Below are 19,301 nucleotides of genomic sequence, written 5' to 3'. Positions count from 1 at the left end.
TCAGAATGAAAGACAAGAAGAATTAACAACAAGAATATACCTGAACCTTGTAAGTTCATTCAGTTTCTTGCATACTCATGTTTTGAGCCTCAATCATTCCATTCACTTGTTCTTGGATGCAACGGATAAATAAATTAAGGAAATTGTTTTGATCGATGAACTTGCTAATTTTACTATGATCACTCTTAAATCAAAATGAACATTTTTTTTATCATCTGTATTTAAGATCCTTTGGATAACTTTGGTGACATGAAGAAGTAATTGGCAGCAGTTTGTTTTGAAATATATACAAAAGTAGTGTCACTTTACTGATTATGTATTTAATAAGAGAATAACTCTCATTCCCTTAGGTATGGGAAGATCCACGCTTATCCTGGAATCCTGAAGATTACAACAACATGAAGTTTATTCGTCTTTCACCAAATTATATTTGGCTGCCAGATATTGTTCTCACCAATAAGTAAGCTATACTTTAAAACTAGCATATACATAAAAAAAATTTATTGACCTATTTGGTGTTACCACCTGAATTCTGACTACTTTCCTTATGCTGGGATCCCATGGTTCAAATCCCATATACAATAATGTTTTGTCTATGGACTTTTTTCTACTGTCAGTGCATTGATGTCTCCTCATATATGGTACTTGTCCTGCATGTGATGAATGTACAAGCTCCTCCATGTGCCTTAGATCGCCAAGTAGTATAGCAGTGTTTGTTTCTGGACTGTGTTTATCTCCAGACATGTCCGGAGGGTGTTTGTCTCTGGACGGTGTTTATAGTATGACTAGTAGTAAATGGATTTCAGGCATTATTTTATTTCCATCTTCACTGTTATTCTATGCAGAATCATTTTGATGAAACAGTATGACTTACAATTAACGCTCCACTGCACACCTCCCTCCCTTCTCGCTCGTCTACCTCCTCACTCTCCCCCTCCTCCTCCCTCTCTCTCTCTCTCTCTCTCTCTCTCTCTCTCTCTCTCTCTCTCTCTCTCTCTCTCTCTCTCTCTCTCTCTCTCTCTCTCTCTCTCCCCCCCTCTTTTTCTCCCCATTTCAGTATTCTTGTCAGTAAAGTGACGGGTGGTATTTGCTGGTAATAAATATATCGCCATGCTGTATAATGGAACATTAATAATTACCCTGCACACCCAAAGTGAAAAGCAGGGTTAAGCAATTGGTTCATGTCTGACCATCCATCCATCTATCTGTCTTATCAGTTTATGATTGTCAGTTCATGATCGAGAAACAGCTTATTTAAATTGAATGTGATATTTTGAACATGAATAAGAGGACAAGTCTGCTCTTTTACCATATTTTCTTCCCTGAATTTGTCCCGATTGCACACGTGCAAAGAGGAGTGAGATAATATGTTTACTCTGCCCGCCTGGCTTGAAAAATCAAACTTGAAAAATCATTCCAGACAGGAAACTTACTCTTTTTAAGGACATCATAATGGACATAAACAACAGGTATAAAGAATTAATGTAACCCTTTAAGCTGCTGTCACACCTTGACGATTTAGCCAGCATATGCCGATTTATGAAAAATTTGTCTAAAACGCTGGCACACGTCGAATACGTTATGGGTACGTTTTGAAAACGTCAAGAACACGCTGAAAAACACTGCCATACGTCGTAGTGCGCTGGCTTTAAACGTTGTACTTTTGGGTTGTCCTCAAATTTTTCCATGCTTGAAATTTTACGACGTATGCCGGCGTATGACTCACACGTTCCACTACGCTGGCCATAAGTTGTAGGCACGTTATGCGATCGTTGACACACGTCGACACACGTTACTTGTAAGTTACTCATAAGTTAAAACACGTCGAGGTAATGTTTGGCGTACCCGAAACTTATTTCTAACCTATGAGTAACGTGTTGTAAGCACGCTACACGAACGTTGTTCACACTTCGCAACACGTTACTTGAAAGTACTACTACTACTACTACTACTACTACTACTACCAACATTGACATCACCAAATTCTCTCGAACTACTACTACTACTACTACTAACATCAACATCACTAAATTCTCTCGAACTACTACTACTACTACGAACATCGACATCACTAAATTCTCTTGAACTACTACTACTACTACTACTACTACTAACATCGACATCACAAAATTCTCTCGAACGACTACTACGACTACTACGACTGCTGCTGCTGCTACGACTACTGCTACTATTGCTACTACTGCTACGACTACTGACATTGACATCTACTCAACATGGAGTCTGGAACACTGACGGGTTCCTCTTGTGAAGCCCATTTGTATATACCAATTCCCCTAAACGCTGCCAAATCGCCATTATACGGTAGATGTAAGTTAGAAACAGTTCAGTAAGTTCTGTGGTCGTCCGGAAGACGTCAATCAAATTCGTCTACATACGACAATGTGCGTTTGAGATACGTTTTACATAGGTTCAAAGCATGTTACTCGTAGGTTAAAAATTAAGTTTCGGGTATGCTAAACATTACCTCGACGTGTTTCGACTTATGAGTAACTTACAAGTGACGTGTGTCCGACGTGTGACAACGATCGCGGAGCGTGCCGAGAACTTATGCCAGCGTATGCGGAACTTGTGAGCCATACGTCGAGTACGTCGTAAAATTTTCAGCATGCTTGAAATTACACGACGTACTCAACGTACCACAGAATATGACAGCGTACTTCATTGTTTTTCATCGTGCTCCTAACGTATACACAACTTACCCATACCGTATTCGACGTGTGCCAGAGTTTTAGACACATTTTTCATAGGTCGGCATACGCTGGCTAAATCGTTAAGGTGTGACTGCGATGTTGGCACTTCCAATTTTCAGGTGGTTATGATTTTAATCGGCGTGCGGCCGGTTTTTAACAGAGAACGCCACGAGTTCGTCGGCGATACGTGCAGCGCGCTATGACTAAGTTAAACTATCGTTCGGCATAGGTTGTGAACGCCGACAACAGGCTAAGCATTCGTTGGTATAAGTTATCTAGAAGACAACGAAACGTTCTGTGCCCGTTACCAATATGTTATGCATACGACCAACACGTTATGAATATGACCAAAACTTTTTTAAAAACCTCAAAACTTCAGCGTACGCCAACGTTTTACATACATTTTCATACGTTGCCATTGCTGGCTAAAACGTCAAGGTGTGACAGCACCTTTAGATAGGGTGATTATCATGCACACTGGGGAAAACGGTGGTAAAACCCAGAATTTATTTATTTATTAACCTTTAAACCTCTTTAAACCTTTATTATCCCCCGCCAACTAACGAAGTTGGCTGGGGATATAGAAATGGGGTCCGTCCGTCCGTCCGTCACATTTCGTTTCCGGAGCTTAACTACAAATCCCCTCAAGATATATTTACCAAATTTGGTACACATATCTAGCAAGTGGTGAACTGGTGCCTTTTGATATTTATTGAGATTTCTCCCAAAAAAATTTCTGTCACTTTCCATGGAAACAAGTTGGGTATTAAGAAATAATTGAGGTTAACCTTTGTTTCCAGAGCATAGCTGTAAAACTATTAACTATTTCTTTATGAAATTTGGTACACACATCAAGAATAAATTGAACTGGTGCCTTTTGCTACTTGTCCTCATTTACTATGGCGGGGGATATCGAAGACTTTGTCTTCAACGGATGCTAGTTTAAATTGAATTATAACCTCGAAGACTGTAGAACACAAATCACCTTCATAATACTTCCAAGCATCAGGCTATATATCAAAATATAGCATGAGAATGCGTGGCACGTGAGAGGATCGAGGTGAATAAGATAGTGATTGACGCTGCATTTTATGGTGATCAATAAAGCCTCCATCTTCTAAAGTACAATTCAATGTTATGTTATTTCAGTGTACAAGTGTGTGGTATATAAGACTAGCCAAGGAGACTGCTTAGGCAGCACCAACGCTCTGCACAGAGTATGGTCCCAATGGATGGATGTATATAAGATTGCTTCGGTAGATCTTAAAAAAATTTTTTTTTTTAAATGATCAATCATTATTTTATTAAAATTGAAGCATCATACTTGAATAGTGTGTAGGGTAGGCCTAGAGTGTGTTCAGTTATCAAGCAGATAGCTAGCGCTTGCCAAGTCAGCCATTCCTTATCAACAGCTTTGAATGGAGTGCTTGCTTGAGTGCTTCATCCACTTGGTGAGAGCTCTCCAAGAAACGTCGTAAATGAACACACCCCTGTTGTTGGCTTAACGGTTAAGGTGGCTTGATTCAGCTTGTCATCCTTCGGAGGTCGGCAAAATGAGTACCAGCTTACTGGAAACAAGGGGCACTGAATTAGCGGCACAGCCACGCTCCCAGCAATGATGCAACCAGCAGCCACAGGCTGCATAAGAGACAATACTACTGTGTGGGGTATCGTGTTCTTTGAACTCTCTAGTTACATATATTATCATTGATAAAGAAATTGTTAATAAAAATGTATTGATAAATACGAGCGAAGAGCCTGTCCTAATGGACAGGATAATTCCCCAGAATTGGTACATTTTATTACGACTTGCAATACCCCCTCCAACCAGGAGTGGTGCTATACAATACATACACGTATAATCGGGGTCCTCCCGCACCCTGAACCCCCATGACCATGCATTTATTTTATCAACTAAAACCCTCCTGTGCACACCCTGAGTACAACCACCAGTTTTCAACTCATTCCATCAAGCGGTTCAGGAGTGCATGGAGGTCAAATGCACGCAGCAGACACTTCCGTACTTATGTCAATAGTTTGACTCACAAATAATCTGATCTTAAGGCTCACAATAATGTTCCTTTCATTCTATCCGCTTACATAGATGATGCTGTCGTGTTTCCAGGAAGCCCGGGGGATATGAAAACAGTTTATGACTGTCAGCAGGTCAACTTAGCGACATCTGGGCTCCTTGTTTGCCCTATGCCAGTTGAGGAATTGCTTGCCTTGTTTCAGGAATTGACATGGAATCATCAACTAGCATCCACTCTGAGTCTGGGAGGATGGTGTTTCAAACCCCAAGCTGAGTCATACCAAAGACTTTCTTTTAAAAAATGGTATGTGCCACTTCCTTGCTTGACACTCAGCATTTAAAAGGATAGGGCATGGACAAACAATGCTGGGAAGACAATGGCAAACCACCCAGAATAACCCTTGCTAAGAAACTACTTCGGCAGCACCAACGCTCTATAAAGAGTATGGTACACCAAATAAAATAAAATAAAATAATCAACTTAAATATTTGGGGGGTTTATCCCCATCTCTCACAAGGCTTCATCACGCGGTAACTGGAGCACTCTGGAGAACGGAATCTCAGCTAAGTTCAGAGACTGGGATGGGCTACTGAAGGTCCTCTGCCTGTGTAGAAGAACATGTTTGATCAAGCAGTTTATCATTCCCAAGCTGCTGTTGTTCAAGCTTTCCTGTACACATATGTATTCCCAACAAATTTTTAGCGAACGTGAAAACTAAGTTGTTGGATTGCCTTTGGAATGGTTAGCATTGAGTGTCCTTCGATGTTCTGAGCTTGCCTGTAATAAAGGGGAGGACAGGGTTTTCCCTGCCATCACAGCCATACACCTTTGTAACCACATTCAGGCTATCCAAAGGTATCTTTATGTGAAACCAATGCTGCAATGGTGCACATGAGCTTCATATTTATTCAGGCAAGTGTTTAGTTCGGGATACAAAAGTAAGATTTTCCTTATTGCCTTTTAAAGCCTCATTTATTACACATTGCCTTAGTTTTATCAAGAAGTACTGAATATTTGGAATGCAGATATGGAGTGAGAAAATGGTCCTCACCCCTGTATATACCTGCTGGAAGAGGCCCTTTTCTTTTTTTTAATCTCTGCCACCAAAGGTGGACAGATGTTATGTTTTAACCCGTCTGTCTGTGAGCAGGATATCTCAAAAAGTTGTGGATGGATTCGGCCGAAACTTGATGGACAGTTTGGGTATGTGACATGGATTTTGCTGAAGATCCAAATCTAGATCGGGATATGAGAATTTTTTAAGTGATTATTTACCATTGAGAGATGCGGCTAAAAACGATATACGTATAGCATGATATTTCAAAAAGTTGTGGACGAGCTATGACAAAACTTGGTGGATGAGATGGATAGGTGACAAGAACAAGCTGATTCAATTTTGGTTCAGTTCCAGATCTGGCCTATCAGTAGAATACAAGATGTAAACTGTTCAGCCTGGCATAGTATAGGTATGCGCTCTGGAGAGTTCCGTTGTAGTTCAACCCTGTTTTGATTGCTCCAACATCAGCTTCTTCCTTGATTTGGGGAAAAAAATGGTTTCTGAAGGTATAACAAAAGTTGGAGGTCTTTTTGACGATGGAAAGAGAGGATTTCTTTCGCTGGAGGAGCTTGCAACGTAGATAAGACTATCGACAGTTAGAATTCCTTCCAGGGTGCTCCAGGAAGTGAGGAACTGCTTGCCTCCTGATTGTTTAGCTTATTTGGAGAATCCTTCTGGTGGTTACGAACCTGTATAGGAGAGCCCCAGCACTTTAACGGCTTTATGACCAGACCACAGACTTGTGATCTCTCCCAGTCAACTCCTGTGCATAACATGAGGAAGGTCCCTGGTGTATCGGGAGTGTCCTTCTGTCAATTGCCATGGATGGTGATATACTTCCAGATCATTCATTCACTTCATTGCACTCGCAGGTTGGTGAGACACTCTTTGTCAGGGGTTCCTTATCCCTCTCTTGGCCATTACAGCACAGTGGGAATCCTTCTATATTCCATCAATACCAAAAATGGTTGACGACCTGAGTTGGAGGGTGCTCCATGGATAACTGAGTTTTGTGGATCTTTTGTAACAGTTCACTATTTCTTCCAGGTGGATGTTGTTTCTGGGGTGCATTGGAAACTATCTGGGCATACATGCAATATGTAAGCTCTAACCTTCGACCAATTAATTATTTTACTGGTTAAGAATCTATTACTACCTTTCTGGCTTCATTTTTCACCAACACTGTTTTTTATTTTTGGACATCCTGTCCGAAAGGAAAGTGGGTCATGAGATCTTCCTATGAATTTCATTTTTGGCATCTGCAAAAGCTTGTAATATTTCAAGCGAGGAAGGCAAATAATGATAATATAGGACTGCATGATAGTTCTGCATGCATGAAAGCTTTGTTTTGCTCCCGTATCCTTTCGGAGTTGAAAGCGGAACAATACTCTGGGAATACTCTGGGAATACGCTGAGGTTTGAGGAAATTTGGACTCTTAATGATATGCTTCGCCTTTAAAATGTCTCCTCATGGCAATTTGCTTTTACAAATGTGATTATTCATTTCATCTCAGTATTTGTTTTCTATTACTTCCTTGTATCTATCTTGGAGGTCCTTTATCTTTAAAATGCTCCACTTTTGTCTGCTGCGGTTCTCTTTAAGCAACATTAAACAGACAGTTTATGACTGCCTGAGGTTTTTTTTACCCCTATGTGCACAGACCTCTGCCATCATTCACCTTCAAACACAACTACTACTACTACTACTTTTGGATTTTTGCTGTACCATACTCTTTACAGAACATTGGTGCTGCCGAAGCAGTTTTTGGGCATGGGTTATTTTGGGTGGTTTGTCATTGCCTTCCCAGCGTTGTTTGTCCATGCTCTATCCTTTTAAATGGTGAACACCAATCAAGGAAGCAGCATGCACCATTTTTAAGCCTTTGGTATGACTCGGCTGGGGTTTGAACCACCAACCTCCCAGGCTGATGAGAGTGAACGCCCTAACAATTAACACCACAAAGTCTGGTACTACCAAGCCCCAATTATTTCTCCCTTCTTTTGGGGTTAGCCAGGAACGTTTTTATCCGAAGTGTCTCACGAACCATGTAGCCAGGACTGATGCTCGATTGAAGGTGGCAATAATTTGTAATTTGTTCAGGGTGCCAGCAATAACGCACCTGCTCTTCACGAAATATATCATGGGATATTTAACTTCCACCAATGTCCAGCGGTGACAGATGGGTTCTCCTGCTTAACGTCCATCTAATGGATGGCGTACACATTGATGTGTCGCCCTACATGTGAAAGACCAGGGTGACAGTTTATATCTCGGTCGAGATCTAACCCAAGGTAGATAGCTCAAAGACGAGTGTGCATACCTTATGCTATCCAGCCAGTCCATTCGATGAACTGTATAAAGTTCAGATGATATTCAGAGAGGCATGTGTAAAAAAGTGATTTACCGCAATACTCAAAGCAGCAGAGCCATCTGGGCCACAACAGCTAAAAAAAACAAACCATTTCTTGTCTAAAATATAAATATCTAATCCCAAGATAGATGTGAATGGAGTAAAATTGACCGTTTAATATATTGTTATCAGTTTCTTCCAGATCTGCATTTAATGTATACTTTGCGGAAAAAAAAACAACTCTCAAAAGATGGCTTCAATTTTATTTTTGTCTCATATCGCTTTTGTCCATATAATAATTTCAGCAACGATGGGACTTTTAATGTGGCGCTTATGGCCAATGTACACATCCACTACATGGGTCTGGTGTCCTGGAACCCCCCAGCATTGTACAAGAGCTCCTGCAGTATCAAGGTAAATATACAAATCTATACCATGTATTTTTCCAAGCTATTGTTTATATAGTCTTAAATTTTCTAAATTTTCAGGATAAACATTGTGGTAGTAATGTTTCCATTACCCTTTTTCAACATCACTTGCATCTTGTGATGTGTTGTGCACGTAGGCTACATCATGCTGACATGCTCCCACAGGTCATGTGACACATGCAATTTTATTGACGAGTCTTTTGTCGAACAATTCAGCACAGAGGTTCTTACCCCTCTTAAAGGTGGAATTTTTTTGTTTTTTTGATCTTCTATTCGATCGATGATGAAACATGGCGTTCTGTCGCCTTCCACTTCATGATTACATCCCCAACAGTTGATTCCTGTGTTGCGAATTCGTGCCCGCCGGCGTGCGGACGGCCGCGTCACTCGAATCGCGGCACGTCGCCCACCGGACGGACAATTCTGTCGTGACCCTCTCGGAACAACGCCGGGAGCTAGTCATGGGTGGGGGTTTAACCCCACCACGACCGTGCCAATTGCCCACCCGTGCAGGATAGGGGTGCTCGCCAAATTCGATCTACTTAAGTTCCTGCGCGGATAGTCGACCGGGCGATCGTACCACGCCACAGGCCGACTCTGGACACGAACCGCTTAAGCGGTCCGTTCCGTGCTACAGTGATAACCGAGCGGTGTTATCGTCGACCTTGACGGTTCCGATTAATTACTGGGATGTTGCACCGACTACGAACCCCTTGCCGTAATGCAAGATGGAGGGTCAATAGAGAAAAGACAAAGCGAAACGGGCACAGTTCAACAAGCAAGCATTTTATTCACACGCACACACAGACAAGCACGTAAGGCACGTATTTACAGCAATACACAATCAAAATGCACATAAAGCAATTAAAACAAAAGAAACGATGCAGAGCTACAACCGAATACGCGTACACACGGCAACACTTAAACAGTTCTACTTTTCGAGACACGGCGCCACAAGATCCATACAAAAACCCCAAAGAAAAGAAAGAAAGAAGTCGCGACTTCCCTTTGGCTGGTGAGTCCGTCTCCCGCGACCGTCAGCCTGGTCGCGCCCGGCCCCGACCTCTCTCGCGGCCGGCGAACCCTCTCCGGCACTCCCCGTCCGGACGCACAGGTCCACCTCGCAACGGGCGCGCCGCGTCTCCCGTCCGTGCCTTCGTGACAGGGCCCCTCACCAAGGCGCGGGCACAGGACCTCTTCCTGAAGACCAACTCTCCACAAAAACTAACCGACCCACCAGCCAAGACGAAGAGGAAGAAAAAGCGCTCCTTGCACCCGCCCGTGTCCGTCTTTTATCGCCCGGGGCTCCGCCCTTCGCTCCGCCCCGTTCTCGGCTCCACCTTCCTTCGAGAGGGTTCCCGAAAAGGGCGTTCCCTCACGCTTTCCCTCCACCCCGCTCCATCCGGGGGCCGAGGGAGTCAGTTTTTGGCTCGGAGCCAGATAATTTTTCCCCCAAAAAGAGGCCCCACCTTTACATGACCTCTGACCTTTGACCTGCATCGCTCTTCCTCCACTCCAAAGCACGGGGAAGTCAGACGGGAAAAACAGGCGGGAAAAGCCCACCGAGCATCCTTGTTGGTTTTTGTTTGTTCCTCTGCGGAGATCGTAACCGCACGGAGCCTGTTGAATGGCGAGTGGCGAAGATGTGGTAGCGTAGATGGTGGAGGTGGCGTGGTTGAAGTGTGGTTGGCGCTGTGATGGGGATGGCGTGGTTGTTGAAATGTTGTGTGCTTGAAATAAAAGATAGAAAAAGAAAAACGCCTAACTCAAAGGATCGCAGCCTGAATGGATCACATAAATTCCCTCGATACAACGGGTTTGGGCTAACTACACATGTACCTATGAAGATATCTCACATGAGGGTCCTGAATGGTGGTTTGCGAATTTCCACAGCTGTAACACCTGAATAGATCACCAGGACTGTTGAAACTGTGCAGATGAAGGTATCCACTTCTCCAGCAGCTGATTAGCATTCCTCATCAGAACTTAGGTAACTCTTTCCTTTGAAATATGATGCTCAGAAACTGAGCAATGTGACTTTGAAAAAACACGATGAAGTCTGACTATACATACTGTCTGTCAAGTTCATAATGACCTTCAGGGAATGGTATACTCCACGCATTGTATTTGACTCTATACTACCCAAAGGGCAAGTTGGGATGGGGCTTAAACTGCTCACTATGTGACATACAGAAAAACTAACAAACAAGGCTCGAGAAATCACGGCTTTCGTATTATGCTGTGCACATGCTGGTGATTGAGACTCTAAATCAAGTTTAGCATTCACACTCAGAGAAAGCAAACCTTCACTCACCTATTTCCATCTCATATTTATGAGAAAGAGTTTTAGGATTATACATTATAAATGTCCAGTACTCATCTTAATATGTGCACAAGGTGTGACGATGTCAGTACGGTTGGTTATTCCTGCAATGACATCATGCTCAGAAACTTTTGGGGGAAATAATCATTCCATGGCAAACAAAAGAAAACTTCAGTTGAAAATCAGCAAAATGGTTGTCTTGTCTAAGGCATGAACTACAGTAGAAATTAACAATGGTCGTCGTATAATCCTTCACTATCCCTGGGGTTAATTACTACTAGTTCCTTGACAGCACAAATTAATTCCACCTTTGGTGGCACAATGTAACTCACACGGTCTGTCCTGGTAATGTCCCGTGGACAGTGATACCCACTGGGTGGCCAATGAGTTGTTTTCTTGGCTTATGAACGATTGACCTTCCTTGAGTGTCTTCCCAGACTGCGACCTTCAAAGCAATATCTTTGTGGTGAATATGGTGAACAGTCATGTGCACTATCAGTATGAACTTAAACCAATCTACCAGTTGTACATGGAATTATTCAGCTCAGTTTCACCACGTTAGATATCGATTTTAAACGTGGCATGAAGAAGATCAAATAAAGTGGATTAAGATGTAACATTTTAAGCACTGTACAACACTAATTAGTAAGCCAGATAAGTATTATAAGCAAAAGTGAATAATTTCATTGTGCATTTTGTTTTTCTAGGTTCAATATTTCCCGTTTGACTGGCAAAACTGTTCCATGATATTCCACTCTCGCACGTATGATGCTTCTGAAATTAATTTGGACCACACGCTCGATGAAAGAAACAATCCTGTGCAAAACATTGTTATTGATGAAAGTACATTTATCGGTAAGATTATTCGCACCACATAAAGCGGTTGTAGTGATGCATGATATGTGTATGCATATGTGGGTGTGTGCATATATATATATATATATATATATATATATATATATATATATATATATATATATTTGTGGAAATGACTTATAGGGGTTAACATTGCTTAGTATGGTTTAGTTATCTCCATCATTAATGTCTTAGAGTAAGCGTGAGGTAATTAATCGTGATACAAGATGTGCGTCTCTTTATGTATAGGCAGAGGATGTCCAACCTCCCCACTGTATGCGTCTGAAAACCACTAACCCTTTTCTTAATTCAATATTCTACCCTCTGAAATCTGTCTTTTATGTGCTTTTAAAGCATCTGCCTTGCCTTGAGGCTGTTTTTATTTCGCTGGAGAAGTCAGCTCAGTAGCCATAGCCATTGCTGCACACCCAAACCATCAGGGAGAAAGGTCAGGGAAGCATCACCCACCCCCAGATTGGGCTTTGGCCCAATGGTGAGTGAGAGGAGAGGAGTGTGGTATGTCATGGGTGATGTGGAGGGCTGGTGGTAATAAAGGTGCTGACGCAGAGCAGAGGAGGAAAGATGCCCAGCGAAAGTGTCGGCGAAGGCTGCATAATTCACGTCGAGCTGCCACGCAAGACCCATGCCCCCACCTAGCCAACCACACCCGCTTCTCTCCTCTCCTCTTGAGTCGGGCCACGTGATGGAGCAGCCTTTTACTGCTGGGGCATGTGGCTTTTGTTCATGCTGCAGTGTCCTGCTGGATATTGCCGGGGTATTTTCTGTCCTGTCTGCTTCTGACTTGTCTTTCTGTCATGGTACGACTGAGGCCTTCAGAGCACAGTTATTTAAGGATCTCCCTTACATTCATCATTTGATGGACACAATAATTGCTCAGTGTAAGGGGTTTTGTTGGTTGTCTTTATTGTTGATTGCTTCTTTATATTCCTGCCGCATGTACCATAGTTAGAATTAAATATACCTGGTGTGGGGATGAATTTGAACCATGGTGATCGACATTGCAATTAGACAAAGTCCGTTGAAGGATTAATTTGTTACAGGCAATTGGCCCCACAACAAGACTGTGCCCTCCATGTGCCTCGCTGACTTCACTCGGCCGGTAATTAGCAATCAGGCGTGTGGCACCGATAGCACAACATATCAGCTGACTCGACTGTCCCACTGGTATGGTATCGGAGAGGAATCCCTGGGAAGACCTGCGTGACTATAACAATATGTATGAGGTATGTTGAAAAGTAATGCTCTCTCATTATTTTTCTCCAAAACATGTGCAGGTATTCGAATGAAGCAAGACACAGTCCACACACATTAGTTATTCCTGCTACTGGGTGCAAAGTTTCATGATTCTGACACTAAATGTCTTAGTGCTACATGAGTCAAGAGGGCAGAGAGAAGTATGACGTCGTCAGTGTTGTGAGGCATGAAATGCTGGAGATGAGAATTGGGTGTATCATTACAAACCTGAGAGTAAGAGATGGTCAATGCAGTACCACCACAAATGATCACCAACCCAAACTTGGCACAGTCAGATTTTCATCCCTTCCCTAAACTTAAGGAACACCTTCGTGGAGAACCTAATTCTTCCAATGATGATGTGAAGGCCGCTATGAAGCACTGGTTAAATCAGCAGGATGCACAGGTCTATTGTGAGGGCATCACAAAAATACTTGAACATTGGTAGAAATGTGTGGACTGCAGTGGTGATTATGTTGAGAAATAAATATGCACCATGGTAGAATAAAGATTGATGTCAGTGCTGTATTTGTTTCATTCAAATATCTTTCCCTGGTTCGGAGAAAAAGAATAAGGGGCATTACTTTTCAACACACACACACACACACACACACACACACACACACACACACACACACACACACACACACACACACACACACACAATATATATATATATATATATATATATATATATATATATATATATATATATATATATATATATATATATATATATTGCGGGCCGGAGGTCCGGTGGTGAGAAAGACCACAAGGTGGTGGAGGTTATAATGTCGTCTCCCACCACACTCTCTGGAATTGTAGGCTGTCCCTCTCGGATAATTCCATGAGGCAGCGGGTCGCTTAACCGACCGTGGACGCCAATATCTCCACCACGTAGCGTAGGGTCTTTTTGTCTAGAACCAATTTACCTAATTAACTACGCGGTGTCGTCTACCGCGGAACCACGCCCTCAGTACGCCTTGTCCGAACCGGACCACTCTACCGACTACCAACTACCTTTCCGGTTCGGATGCAGCAAGCGGATCTGCCAAGGTCGTGCCGGCTGGAATGAACGGATTATCGGGTATAAAAACCCGGCTAAAACTCAGATCCGAACCATGCTGGACCAATGAAAGAAAGTACGGAAACGAACTGGGAACATTTCTACAGTAATTTATTTACAATAAAGAAGACACAGAGCAAGACGTATCGTGGAATATACAAGCAAGAATTTACAATGTTCAAAAACACTTATACAGTTTCTACTTACAAGATGGGCCCACACACTCAGATGATTTATTGAAAGACCCCCGCAGCCAGAGAGGGAGAGACAAGCTGGGGGTCACAGTTCGCTTGGGTACCTGCACGTTTAAGGGAGGGGGTGCTCCGCAGTGCAGCACCAAAGGGTCGTGCGGCTCGGCCCACAGTCACACGCATGGGGCTCGTGCCTGTGGGGGAACCCGAGCGGAGCAGTCGGAGTCCCAGGGCGGAGATCAGGGTCGTGGACGGGACCCAGGAAAACTCCAACGAACGCCAGCCAAATGCAGAACTCGACTCGAACGCCCCAGACTCCAGCTCAAACCGCACGACGCACACCAACCAACTCAACTCCTCCAAAAAACTTACACACTGAGGATCGCGTCGTATTTTTATGGACCTCCCCGAACAGGGTGGGGGCTCGGTGAAACAGACGTCACCGTCCCCCCGATTGGACAGGGCCGCCATGGATCTGCTCCTTTCTGGGCGGGTTCTCGGCCAAACCGGGAAAACCCCGCCCCCTTCAGGCGTGTCTGGATCCACCAAGAAGAAACCACTGCAAGAGGATTTTTCCTCGGACAGCGAGTCGCCGGTTGGGCGGGTGAAGCGCTTGTTCGGTAGCAGGTTGTTGGTTTGTTCGTTGGATGGTCTGTTGGATGATCGTTGGAGGGTTTGTTGGATGGTCGTTAGATGGTTTGTTGTATGGTTTGTTGGATGGTCGTTAGATGTAATAACCTACCTAAAAGTACATCGCAATGCACACCTTTGATTCTCCCACTCGACAAAAGGAAGGGACCTGTCTCACATGTATTTAACGGAATAACTGACTCTTGGGACATCTGTATGTTTGAATGCATATTGCATATGGTTTCCAGATCCGTAACAATATATATATATATATATATATATATATATATATATATATATATATATATATATATATATATATATATATATATATATATATATATATGACACCTCCCACACTCTTCGTGCCAAAGAAGCTGCATGAAGCAAGCCAAGAAGACCTACACAAGGTAAACGCTTTGCTGTTTTGAACCCTTCCCAGAGTTCCTCCACAACTATAAAGACATTCACACATAGTACACACATGAGAATCCCAATGCTACACACCCCCTCAGCGACCAGACCAGTTTCATCACTTATTGGTGAATCAACAGCAATAGTGGAGACAGGAATGCATACCAAAGAGGCTCTCAAGCATATACCACATGCAAACATCAAAAGCAGTCAATATATAAATAAAGACCCACCCACATCTCTCACCTGTGAATGGAGGGAATAGCCAATCAGCTCTCACCTTATCAACTAAACCAAGGTGGCGAAGATTATATAAATAATTGACACCTCCCACACTCCTCCAGTCGAAGAAGCTGCATAAAGCAACCAAGCTGAGAGGGTGTGTAGCATTGGGATTATCACGTGTGTACTATTTGTGAATGTCGTTACAGCTGTGGAGGAATTCTGAGAAGGGTTTGAAAAGGCAAAGGGCATATATATATATATATATATATATATATATATATATATATATATATATATATATATATATATATATATATATATATATATATATATATATATATATATATATATATGTTTCCTATATTACTTATATTGCTTACCCATACACCTCGGCTTTGAAGAAGTTTGTGGGTTACGAACGAAACGTCGCCTGAAACTTGATCGGCTCTTGCCCGTTTCTATCAAAATAGGCATTAGTTTGGTCGAGTGTTGTAATATATATCTTCTATATAACACACAAAAAGTGCACAGTTAACCAAAATAAACTCTCTCCACGCTGCCTTTCGCCCGCCGCAACCCATCCCGATGGATCGGGGCTCCCACTCGCGACGGAGCACGATATTTCGATTTTCATGTTGCGGTCGTCATCGACGGTGATCGAATGAAATCTGCTGCGGTGATCTACTACAATCTACATCAAAATAAATCTGCTACGCTGATGCACTTCAATCTACCGGAAACACCTGCTCCCCAAGGGAGGGGAAAAGGAGTGTTTTTATTTCTTTCTCCCAGACAAGTTGTACAACTTCCAGGAGTTTGATTTATTATTTAGCGATAACATCCAGTTTTCAAGTTATTCTGTCCAGCAGTCTATTCGATCAAGGTTTTCACTTGGAGATTCTTCAATCTATATAATAATACGCAAAAGTGACATGGGGGGGGGGGGTTCTGTCATAGACTGTATTTGTGGGAATTCACAAAGATACTGTTACGGTGCCGGGGGTCGGCCGCGAGCCGACCGCTCTGACGGAGCCGCAAGTCGAGTCGGCCCGACCATCCATTGGGACCATACTCTGTACAGAGCGTTGGTGCTGCCGAAGCAGTCTCCTTGGCTATTGGGCACAATCCTGGACAGGTCGCCACTCTGACGCAGGATACTTGAATGACTCGGTCATCCCAGCAAGCTGGGACTCATTTTGCCGACCTCGGAAGGATGGGAGGCTGAGTCAACCCCCTGGTGAATTAATTCAGCGGGCAACAAGGCTTGAACTCAGGACCCTCGGATCCCAAGCCGCCACCCTAACCACTGAGCCAACACCAGGCTACTCGGCCCGACCAATCGCCCGGAATATAGATCGCCGCCCGGATAACTCCGAAGCAGACGGGTCCTTGTGCAAGAACCGTGAAGGGCCAATTTTTCCACCACGTGGTACAGGGTTATTTGCCAATTCTTCAAAATACCTAGAGACCATGTGGCGATCCACCGAGCCTCCACACCCTCGACGGAACTCGTACGAAACAAGCCGCATAAGCGAGCCTGTCCCGTGCGCGATTCCGAGCAGCTTAATCGCCGAGAACCGTCGGTCCGAATGTCTCCTTTTTACGGCAAACCAACGGCTTTCTAACTCCCAACACACGAAATGCTCAGTCAATGAAAGAATCGACGCGACGAGCTGAAAACATTTAACAATTGGGGTATTTATTAATAATAATGGGGAACTAGGGAAGCACGTAAGAGCAGAACGATACCGACTTTACGAAATACAATACAAAGATTTACAGCACACAAAACACTTAACAGTTTCCTACTTGTTAGACGGGCCCACGGACACACGTACGCGCGCGCGCGCGCACACACACACACACACACACACACACACACACACACACACACACACACACACACACACACACACGAAATGGTGGCTGATGCATTTAATAAGGACTTCAACTCAGAGGATAGATGAGCTGAAACCCAGAACCTATCCCGAACCTCTCGACCTCGTGTGGTCTTCAAGCTGCTCGGACCCGGGCTCCAGCGAGAGCGAGCTGGATCTAATCTCCGTGGGCCGCAATCCTTCCCGAGCTCCAGCGAATCCTCTCACGCTTCCGAACACGTGCTGGTGAGACGAGGCGCCGATCCTTCCCGTCGATGTGTCGCTTCCTCAAGGAACCACCTCCAAGATGAGGCCAAGGAGTCACACCAAGCCGGTAACCAAGCCAGAGAACAAAGAGCTCCACGAGCCAACAAGAGCCAGCCGAACCAGGCCACAAAGCAGAGCAACAGGCTCGAACCAGCTCGAGCACCCTTGAACCAGGCCGACACTCCTCAACCACCAGGCCAAAGAATAACCACGCCAACCCGAACCAACTCCTCCGATGAACAACTCTCCAACAAGAACCAATAACCCCCCCCCCAACAAGACCCCAGAACCAACCCCAACAAGACCCCAGAACCAACCCGAGCCAAGCGGAGTGTCCCTTTTTTATTCCTATCGGCCCCCTTCCCCACTCCCGGCGTGACTCATGCCCTCGTGCTCCAACCCCGCTCAACCACGGGTGGGAGGGAGTTGTTTACGTCCCGTGATTCAGGATGGGAGGCCTCTTCTTCCTCTTCGCAGAAGAGGGGGAGGGGCGTCTTCCTTTGTGTTGTGATCGCTCCCTAACTATTAAATTAAATCACAGCGCACTTAATCGATTTCTGCCCATTAAACAATGGAAGGTAAGCTATCAATAGAACATGCACTTATCGACATATCTGAGCTAAAGGAACCTGAATGTTGTGTGCGATCGAATTCCAAATTCGTAACAATACATTCACAGGTGAGATTATACGTACTGTATATGTGGGAAAGATGCCCAGACCATACATTCCTGGGCCATACATTAGATGCCCAGACCATACATTCCTGGACTGGGCATGTAATTTCTCCCACATATACATATAATATTTATTTCCTGTTCATTTATAATTGTTAGTAAGCCCTCTGTGGTGAATAATAGTATTCATGGAATTGACCCCCCACAGGGGGATGACCCTCTCATGGACAGGTCCTTGCTGCTCCTATGGTTGACAGTGAGTGCCCTGAAAGCAGCAGGGGAAAGAAAGTGGCATCTATATGTTGGAGAATTGCGTATTTACCCTGTTGGTTTCCCAGATCGCTCAGATGGCAGAGCACTGGTATAGTTTTCTGGAGAACCTGGGTGTGTATTTTTACTACATAGATATAGATATATATATATATATATATATATATATATATATATATATATATATATATATATATATATATATATATATATATATATATAGATATATAATTGTAATGGGTAAAAAATATTTGGCTTGCAGCAATTTACAGATTGCATATAACCTCATGTGTTAAGCATTGTAAAGCTCTTTTATTTCTACCCAGTAATTTTCTGCAACTTTTCAAAGTCTATTTGTAACTCATGTTTGACTTGCAGAGAATGGTCAATGGAAAATCCATCACAAATCATCAAGGAAAAATAAAAACCCAAGAGATCCACTTTATGAAGATATCACTTTCTACCTCATCATTCAGAGGCAACCTCTTTACTACATCACAAATATCATAATACCCTGCATCCTCATGTCAATTCTTGCTGTTTTTACATTCTATCTTCCTTCAGATGCTGGTATGTTGTTATTGCTGTTGTTTCAATCATACTAAAATATGCAATTTACAATGTGTGTCTGTCTGATCGCGATATATTCGTTCATGACATCGAAAATCAACCA

At 43.4% G+C, this 19,301-nt stretch overlaps 1 protein-coding gene across 3 annotated transcripts in view; it reads left to right on the top strand.

Annotated features, from left to right (window-relative positions):
* Positions 1 to 19,301, top strand: part of CHRNB1 (cholinergic receptor nicotinic beta 1 subunit) — a 70,138-nt gene that overhangs the window by 17,348 nt on the left and 33,489 nt on the right. For all 3 annotated transcript variants that reach the window (XM_085881307.1, XM_085881309.1, XM_085881308.1), the window contains exons 3-7: positions 5 to 49; positions 351 to 460; positions 8,458 to 8,566; positions 11,611 to 11,758; positions 19,007 to 19,198. In XM_085881307.1, coding sequence (XP_085737433.1) covers positions 5 to 49; positions 351 to 460; positions 8,458 to 8,566; positions 11,611 to 11,758; positions 19,007 to 19,198 — 604 coding nt within the window. The remainder of the gene's footprint in view (positions 1 to 4; positions 50 to 350; positions 461 to 8,457; positions 8,567 to 11,610; positions 11,759 to 19,006; positions 19,199 to 19,301) is intronic.

The sequence above is a fragment of the Eptatretus burgeri genome, chromosome 5 (assembly GCF_056783735.1).
Source record: "Eptatretus burgeri isolate ZD-2024b chromosome 5, Ebu_testis_v1, whole genome shotgun sequence".
Classification (NCBI taxonomy): domain Eukaryota; kingdom Metazoa; phylum Chordata; class Myxini; order Myxiniformes; family Myxinidae; genus Eptatretus; species Eptatretus burgeri.
This window is presented reverse-complemented; position numbering and strand designations above follow the sequence as displayed.